Source organism: Athalia rosae, chromosome 2 (genome assembly GCF_917208135.1).
Source record: "Athalia rosae chromosome 2, iyAthRosa1.1, whole genome shotgun sequence".
NCBI lineage: Eukaryota > Metazoa > Arthropoda > Insecta > Hymenoptera > Athaliidae > Athalia > Athalia rosae.
Genome location: NC_064027.1, coordinates 1,032,946 through 1,042,136, shown reverse-complemented (window position 1 = coordinate 1,042,136; position 9,191 = coordinate 1,032,946). Strand labels below are relative to the sequence as shown.

The window sequence follows — 9,191 nt, the reverse complement described above, 5'->3', positions numbered from 1 at the left end:
ACTCTGTGTGTGGCCCTGTGGCCATTCGCAGCAGCGCCGTGACTCTTCGAACTTCGAATCGTCACTTCGTCTCCAGCTAACTCGTTGTTAATTTAAAAATTCATGATAACATCTGATTCTAAAACTTGGGAGAAAAAATGAAGAATAATATCTCATCTATGCATAACGCTACTCAATTAAATGAATTAAACGTGGTAATACAACGAGTCAGTTAGTGGAAGCGTTGGGGAAAGCCTCGAACCAGCGCGCATCCTTACGTGGCCTCTGATTGGCCCAATATCTGGCCATCCATAAGCAGAGCTAAACAGAGCCATTGCGCAGTGACGCCATTACAATACCTCGTCGTACTTCGAATCTTCTCCCTCGCTCAAAGTAACTCACTTCTCATTTGATCATTTGATCTCACATTATAATATCAGATTTTGAGACTCGCCATAATCAGTGCATTCGTAACGGATCTCCGCTTTTCCTACTACGTACAATGGTGAGCTGTGATTTTATCAACTTTTTTGAACTTTTCCACACCGGAATTTCGAGGTGCATGGCGCTAGGGTGCCTCCAATTCGACTCGTTATTAGTTCCCGCGTTCCGGCATCATTCTTCATGGAAGCATCTCATCAAATTCTCATCGTACCGAACTGACTTCATTCAACCTACAACGGTTCAAACAATTACACAGCTGTAGCCATCAGGGAGGCAGAGACGTCCGGGTAAAATCCAAGACCCCCGAGACCTGGGAACCGGCTCGGGTCCGGTCTTGGTACCGGCAACGATGGTGAGCGCAGTCAAAGTTCCTCGACTTCTTTGCCAGCTCACGCGATGGTGAACGCTGGCATCAGGTCGTTGTATTTTTTAATTTCCCAAGTCCCATCCCTTTTTGTTACATGGCGTGGCGGTACCCTGAATGTCAATTTTATTAGGTCAGGTAATTGTAGGGTTGGTTGTTGTTTGAGCACAGCGCACCTGCACCCTGTAACGTCAATCATAAAAAATCTCTTCCTTAGAATTAATCAGTGAAAAAGTCAATGAATGATTCAGTCAGTCCGTCAGTCAGTTAGTTTATTAATCAATTATTCGAGCAATCAGTCAACCATTAGTTCATCAAGTCTGAACTATCCTAATAAATCACATCTTTGATAAATTTAAGTGCAAGAGTGTGCAGCTCATAGGCAACGGTCAAGACCGTCGTTCAATCGACTCGCGCGTTTTCTGATTTTTATATAATTTTCGGTGATCGATTTCGTTTGCGTCGATCACTGATCGGTCATAAAAATTTTGTCGTGCGAATGATGGTCCTCGCCATAGGTTCAGCTTTTTCAGGTATATCAGGAATTGCATTGGATAGCTTTCGCGAAAAGTCAAAACCCAAGTAGTCTCAATTTAATGGTCAGCCATCAGCTGAACCCATTTGAACTTTGATCTCTATGTCTTTTATCTATTTGCTTGCTTGAGATTTCAATTCATTTAACTCAATTTGAAACAAATTGCAACCCGTCTTTAGGCACCGATAAGTAAATTCACTAGAACTATAACAGGATGTCTAATCGAAGTTTCTTTCCTACACACAATTTTCAGCCCTTAACTTTTTCTTGCTCAATTAATAGATGTGAAATTAATTAAATTCATTCCTTTACTGATGATATTTTTCAATCAATCCTATTTAATTTTTCGATATATTGAATAATTTCAATTGTTAAGAGTAAATTTACTAAATTCATTCAAAGAATTGTCGATATTTTCTGAATTTCGACCTGATAACAAACACACCTTTTCTCAAAATTGAAATAAATTATGGCTCCAGCCAGGGCGTGGGCAGCCTTCATATTCCCATACACAACAGGTTCACAGTAAGTTTTCGAACGAGATACCACGGCAATGAATGTGAGATATGAGTGAGATTGAATGTTTTTGTTGCGCCGGCGCAAGTACGAATCGGGGTCTTCGTCAGTAAAATCATTTCTTGGATAAATACAGGTGAAAGGCAGGTATAGGTAAATTCATGCATCGCGAAGGGGTTTTATTTGGCATGTATGCGGAGTGTGCAAGTCATAGATTTAATCCGTTGGGTGGGATGAGGGCTCAACAAAATGGACAGGCAAGAATCGGAAATGTAAATTTTCTTCCCACAGCAATTCCAAGTGATCAATTGAGTAAAGTTTATCAAATTGCATTATTTAATTTTGTGCAACACTTAACTCGATATTTTTCTAACAATTTTTTCCACGCGATCCTTCAGATCTTTCTGCTGAAATCTATTAGATCATTTTCCTTCCAATAGTTCACGAACCCAACCTGACTAATTGAATTAAATTAATTTCTTCTGCTTCCCTGTAATATTTGTGGTCACTTGGAATGGGCGAAATGCGTTCGCCTTGCTCTCCGTACCAGCCGTGGTGCATGGAAGTGGGGTGGACGTTGAGCTCGAAGACTTCGCGTCCAAGAGGACCGCCGACCGCCACGCCACAAATCCTTTGTAAACCTTCTTCCTCTCCTTCCCTTCTGCGAGGACAAGGAATCCCATGTTATTTGTTATTTTTAAAACAATAACGAGCGTGACTTGCCATCTTGCAAGGCTCTCTAAAAACTTGTCTTTAGAGATTTTCTTTCAGGAATTTAAAGTGAAATAAAAACCCAAGTTCCATCGCCGCTGCTCGTATGCGCGCGGACTTGGCGCTTAAAAAATGCATTGCAACGCTTCATGCGTTTGAAACCCAAAAACTGTTTTAGAGTATTTTTTTGGATTATCCGTGAAAACTTCTCTGTTATTTCAGAAGTAGAGTGAATCATTCATTATCTACATATTTAATGCAATCTTATATTTCCCCCGCATCCCAGAAGGTAAATGAAGAAATGATTTCCCTGGTTGTGACCGGTTGATTTATCGATGATCACATTAACTGCGGTCGGTACGCACCCCTAAGTCCGAGAAGGCTTTCAGGTGCTGCTAGTTTAAAAAACTGGTTGACGGGTCCAGTGAGAGGGCGTAAGCTCGCGGGATGTTGCTACAGAAGCCCGATGGGGACATCTTCTGACCCTGTGTGTCGGCATTCTTCGTATAGTTACGCCGATAGGCGAATCACTTTTTCCGTATCGAGAAGTGAGCGGGAATATGTTTGAATTACGGTAATGTAAATTTTTTACGCAAGGGAAAATTGAGGGGAAAATATATGTAGGTAGACATACGTATGCTTGTATGTACATGTTTTATTGTTTATCTAATAATGAACAGTTCTAAATTACGTTATACGTTTGAGATAAGATTGAGCGGTGTATAAATTATGCATTTGCATAATCGTGCGGCCAAGGCATTATCTTCAGTGAACGCTTTATTATAACAGAAACAGTGTATCAATGGAAAGATCCATGATAATTATTGTGATCGTGATACCCGCAATCGCTGTCTAACGTTTTCAATCAACGCTGCTGCGAGTAATAAACGATTTTAAAAATTTGCAATTTTACTCGGGGTAACTTCGTATCTGTGCGAACAAACACCGATACAGCTATACATACAACGTACAGCTGGAACACCAAGTTGGGTGGATTTTACTATGATACCAACGAATTTGTAACGTCTTTATCACGATGACGCAACATTAAATTTTTATTTAGATTCCAAGTTTGTCCCCGCCTCAGACTGAATTGTATTCAGCTGTTGTGATGTCTAACTAAATTAAATCCGATCGTTTATAACGACTCTATGAAGAACAAAATAAATAGCTGTCGCACTCGTATTCGCACAGTTATGACCCATATAGGCTTCATATCTCTAGTTGTTCTCCCCAAGTTGGGCCTTCGCATCTGTGAGTGGAACGTACATGACCTGCATCAAATTTTTCGTCGTTATCGAGCCGTCCTGATTCTTGTCGACTTGAACGAAATCCTGGTACCGTTGAAATCCCTGTACCGCAACCACCGGACAGAGAAGGCGACCTCCGGGTGCCAACTGATTCACTAGCTATACATTTTACAAAAGCTGGATAATTGTGCCGACAAAAATATTTTGATTCGATTATTTCATTGACCAGCAACTTACGGTCTGTGGCAACGTGTCAGCCGCAGCGCCGACGTGAATTGCGTCGTAGGGTCCGTCAGCTTCGTACCCCAATCTCCCATCCCCGACTATAAGTTGAAAAGAAATAAGTTAGTCGATGGAAGACAAGACCTGAAACTTTAATTTTCGTACGCGTGTATTCGGGCATTTATTTGTTCAGTACCAACGAACTTGATTCGCCCATCCCGCACGAGATCGGGCCTGTCTTGCTCCACGTTTTTTCGCGATCTTTCAACCAGTTCGGGAATATGTTCAAGGCCAACGACGAGCCCGCCAGGACCCACCATGTGGGCCATGCACGAGGTGAGGTAGCCACTTCCGCTGCCAACGTCCAAGGCGTGGGCACCTCGTCGCGACAGTTGCTCCGTCATCATGGTCAAGGCGTACGCGTGCTGAAGGATTACAGAATAACAGAAATTATTCGACGATATTTTGAATCTGATAGAAAAATTATTCAATAGTTCGTTAGTCCTTGGTCGCGTGCATTAGCGGCATTCATGCTCGAACTTGAACCGCATCCATGACGTCGTCCGTGTAGCTGCATAAGCGATAGAATGGAAAAGTACATAATTGATAGGGAAGCTGTAATGTGTGCTCGCGGTGTGTAAACTTGCATGAAAACCGTGCATATAGAAAGAGATAATGGGGTTATCCCGATGCTCTCATTTCGCGAAGCAATCGATGACGTTGCGTCGCGTTGATCAATCAACGTTCTCTGCATATTTTTATTTACAATTGTTACGCCCCGTTCTACGGCTTTCCCGTTTCTACCCGTTTACACTTGCTGAAGTGTGCAAACGATCTTATCGCAATAAATAAATCACGAAGGCCAGGATCAACGCGTTGTTAACATTGCACTCACCTGCACGATGCAGTTCTAGTAGTTTTTGTTTACGATAAAAGTGAGATAATATTTATACGAGAAAAATTAAATTTTCGTCGCATCAACGACTGCGGTACTGCAATCGATTATCAGTCGTGTATACCGACTGTATGATAATTAACGATACGATATGATATATGATTCACCTTGACCCGACGCACACGATCAACGAATCTCACTGTATGTAGATGTATAAATAACAATAATCTATTCGATCACCTAGTTTTTCCGCCGAGAGTCATCGAACAATGTCCCAATAATATTTGGGTTGGGACTGATGAAACTGAACACGTGTTATGTTTCAATGTGAGAGATCGATGAATCAAACGTCGGAATTATATGAACGAGTCAAAAGTTACCATGTGGGGTGCGCTGATGGTGACGTTGTAGCCAATTTTTCTCGGTCGATCCAGGTAAGGATCTACCTCGTGGCAGTACTTTCCTCTGTCAATTCTTAGCATAGCTTCTTCTGCTTTGTCCGATCCAATTATACCGGCGTCTGCATAAAGCGATTATTCAATTATTCGTAAGTATATTACCTACTAAATATAAGCATCCAGACATCCATCCATCCGGATTAGCGTACATATGAAAACCGAATTTTACCGAGATAAAAATCTCGCATTGCTAGACCGTTATTTCGGCACAATTTGAATCGTGACGCGTCAACTTCTTCCGCCAAATGTTCGAAATGTGTAAGGACCAATGAATTGAATGAATTATGACGTAACTCACTCACTTTTTAGTTTTTCCACCATCTCTTGATTCGTGATTCCGTTGCAGTGCCATGCCATTATATCCTTCGATTGTTGTCTTCTGTTTTCTCTTGCGGCCAATTGTACCTGGAGCCAGAATATCGAGTAGCATCTTCGTTATCCTTACACAATACTTAGTAATGGGGAAAGATAATTCTGATTTAACGAGATACGTAGTTCTGTAGCGTGGAACCAGCCCATAATTTTTCCTGCTCTAATTAGTTTTGAAAAGGTCAGACACGCTGAATTTCACTTCTTTTCGGTTCAACTGACGTAGGTACACACACGCGAACGTCTCTATCGATTTCGTACAACGGAACGTCGGGTTTTGTTGGGTTCAGTCGATTCACGGTCGCGACTCCATCTGGTTGCCCGTGGGCTCGGAGGCTCTGGAAATGCCTGGAGTCTAGGTCGGGAGCAAACGCCGAAACGACAGTGACCCAGTTATTTGGGATGACTCGGTACGTCAACTTGGAAGACCCGGTCGGCGCAGGAATGGAAAAGACCGATAGGTAGAACCAAACTTTCAATGTTGAGATGAGGATATCTTCATTTCAATCGTCGAGGTATTCTTATCACCTGTATGAAGGAAAATCTGACCATTGGTCAATCGCAAATTATACCGTTTATCGATCCGCGCTGATCCATCTTTGTCTAAATTGGGAATTCATTAAGTCTGAGTAAATTGTGAACTGAATCGAACAGAGGGTAAGCTTTGTGTATCCATATACTATATTAATTCGGCACAGGGGATTCAATAGAGTGTATCCGAGGGGCGAATCGAATACGATATGGCGATTCAAAAAATACCGATTCCACGTGGAGCAAATCGACACCTCCGTACAAAAATTATGCTGTAACAAAATTTCGACAGAGAATCATGCTATCTCAAATAAAAATTGAATAATACATCAACTCGCGATCAAAAATTTATTTCAAAATCTCCGGGTGACAATGCTGATTACCCGTGTTACCTTTTAATTTAAAATGCGTCAGATAGGAATCTAATTTTCTTTTGTATACGCTAGAGATAAAATGAACATTATTTACAACATTCATCGCCATGCCTCGTAGTATAACACGTGTTAGAGGTCGAAAAAAATCAAATGCCAACTTTCATCCAAGATCTCTGTAATCTCAACTGGAAGGGTAAAGTGGAGGCTTAAAATCGGAAAATAAAATTGTGATCGCAAGATAGCATAGGTATTTCTCTAATTGAATTTGAGTAAGCGTGCGTATAAATTTGAATAAGACATCTTAAAATATACAAACGGTATAAGGTACGTCAAAAAGATCCACAATATACACACACTGATTGTGTGACATTATACAGGTAGAGTCTATCGGGAGTATGGCTACATGATTCGTGCAAATAAAGGGCAAATTTATTACGCTGCGAATCTCAGAGTTCCTGATTTCCCGCAATAGATCACATGACTTCCGTTGCATCAGAGTTCTAATTTGAGAATATGATTTGTCACGTTCAAGCATTAAATTGTCAAAATGTTTCGCTCTAATTTACGAGTACGTTCTGATAGCATGAATAGGGGCCGAGCGCGTATAAGATCTCCTTACGCGAATAAATAGAAAATTCTTTTTGATGTACTACTTCACATTGACGATTGTTTCATCACTACCGTCAAAAGATTCTTACGATAATGTATCCATAATTGGCTGCTCACGTTTAAAGCAAGTGTAATCATGATTTGATCGTTGATTGTGTTGTATACACATAGTCGTGCGAAGTCATGTTTATCATAGTTCTTTTCTGTAAGCAATTTTTGTTAATGAATCAAGGAGTCGGAATTTTCCGCAGAGTCCTTTGGTCGAAAAGTTAGAGAAGGATGACGCGTTTGCCGGTAGGATGCGAGCGAAGAGAAAGATCGCGAACTCATGCGAAAAGGGTGAGTTTGATGTTTAAATTTTGCACGTAAATTGCCTCGCTAAATTTGGCTAATTTCAGTGCAGTGGTTCGAATTCGAAAACCTGGGGTCTTTGACGCAGCGTATCGTTTGCAGAATTTAGAATTCGATGCAAGTTGTAGCTTGCAAGTCTGACACGGACTCTGCGGGGAGAAAGATAAGACGTGTTGCGACGAGATAAAGAGAACCTCCTACCCCTAAGATCGTCGCGTACTCTTTCCTGCACGGACTAGCTCCGTACGCTTTGATATAAATTCACTTCGCAAGCTTCCTAGCCGCCACATTACACAAGTCTCACTCGTCGCTCCTGATTGTCACATGAACACAGAGGCATCGTTCGCACGGCTCTTATTGTGGTGATTTATGGCATCGAATCAGTCCGAGCCGCTATTTCGTAACGCGAAAATTCCTGTCGAAATGATAACCACCGAAATCATGGATAATGTGGAAAAGGTCGAGTCATCGAACAAGAGCGTGCAGGAGTCAGGGAAATATCGACAAATTGCCGCTGCCTTCATAAGTGCGTATTTCGAATATTGTTCTTTAACGTTAACGAGAATTGACGAAAACGGAATGAATTTACATTCTCACTGCTCCACGAAGTCTCTAAATCTGAAAAATTCGCCTGAATTACAGTGAACATTGGGGGTTTCATATACGGGATGGTCATCGGGTGGACATCGCCGATGATTCCACAGTTGCAGAGTGAAAATTCCCCCATTGGTGGCTCGCCGATATCGGACGAGGTGGCCTCTTGGCTCGGGGGTTTTGTGTGCGTAGGAGCTCTGGTCGGAACTCCGTTTTTCGGGACAGCGTCAGAAAAATTCGGACGAAAAGTATCGGGGTGTTTGGTGGCCGTTCCTTTGGGGATCTGCTGGTTGATCAAAGTATTTGCTACGGATCAGAACTACCTGTTCGCCGCACGTTGTTTCGGCGGATTCGGAGGTGCCGGTGTTGTACTTGTGGTCCCCCTCTACGTCGCGGAAATGTCCAGCATCAAAATTCGGGGCACGTTGGGCAGCTTCCTGGTCTTCTTCATAAACATCGGCGTCGTAGTTGGATACATTTTGGGTGCCTTGGTATCCTTCAGGGTATTCGCGATCTGCGCATCTGTTTTACCGATGATTTATCTCAGCGGTGTTATTTTCTTGCCGGAAACGCCGATCTACCTGGTGCGCAAGGAACGAATGGCGGACGCTCGAAGGTATAACGTAAACGCAGTTCAACGACCTTTCGCAACTGGTTTTTTTTTTTTCAATGTTGTATGAAGGGTAGCCTCCAGTATTCTTAGTTATTCATTCACCGAGCGCGGCGCTTATTTGTCCTCAGATCGCTTCTCTGGCTGCGGGGTGGTAACAGAGAAGTAGCGGACAGAGAACTGATCTTCTTAAACACCCTAGCTAAAGAGTCGATCGCATCGCAACAGAAAGTTGGCTTCAGGGATCTCTTCAAAAACCGAGCTGCCGTCAAAGGCCTAGCCATAGCCCTCTTTCTTTTTAGCGGCCAACAATTCTGTGGAATATTCGCCATGGTAATGATCAATCATTCATCCGTTCTTCGACATTCGAACCCGTCGC

General features: G+C 42.3%; 2 protein-coding genes across 12 annotated transcripts in view; one reads left to right on the top strand and one right to left on the bottom strand.

Annotated features, from left to right (window-relative positions):
• Positions 1 to 3,184: 3,184 nt before the first annotated feature.
• Positions 3,185 to 9,191, bottom strand: part of LOC105691476 (protein-L-isoaspartate(D-aspartate) O-methyltransferase-like) — a 7,546-nt gene continuing 1,539 nt past the window's right edge. Inside the window, exons 2-6 of the mRNA XM_012409960.3 lie at positions 5,677 to 5,779; positions 5,297 to 5,436; positions 4,218 to 4,446; positions 4,037 to 4,122; positions 3,185 to 3,958 (exon numbers count right to left, since the gene is read on the bottom strand). Of these exons, the coding sequence (XP_012265383.2) occupies positions 3,770 to 3,958; positions 4,037 to 4,122; positions 4,218 to 4,446; positions 5,297 to 5,436; positions 5,677 to 5,731 (699 nt within the window). The 5' untranslated portion in view covers positions 5,732 to 5,779 and the 3' untranslated portion in view covers positions 3,185 to 3,769. The remainder of the gene's footprint in view (positions 3,959 to 4,036; positions 4,123 to 4,217; positions 4,447 to 5,296; positions 5,437 to 5,676; positions 5,780 to 9,191) is intronic.
• Positions 6,049 to 9,191, top strand: part of LOC105691470 (facilitated trehalose transporter Tret1-like) — a 4,920-nt gene continuing 1,777 nt past the window's right edge. Inside the window, exons 1-5 of one of the 11 annotated variants that reach the window (XM_048650472.1) lie at positions 6,049 to 6,204; positions 7,509 to 7,596; positions 7,711 to 8,134; positions 8,251 to 8,818; positions 8,944 to 9,145. In XM_048650472.1, coding sequence (XP_048506429.1) covers positions 7,978 to 8,134; positions 8,251 to 8,818; positions 8,944 to 9,145 — 927 coding nt within the window. In that variant the 5' untranslated portion in view covers positions 6,049 to 6,204; positions 7,509 to 7,596; positions 7,711 to 7,977. Of the gene's footprint in view, positions 6,401 to 7,302; positions 8,135 to 8,250; positions 8,819 to 8,943; positions 9,146 to 9,191 lie in introns of those variants that run through there. The other 10 variants (XM_048650470.1, XM_020855547.2, XM_048650473.1 and 7 more) reach the window with 10 other exon arrangements.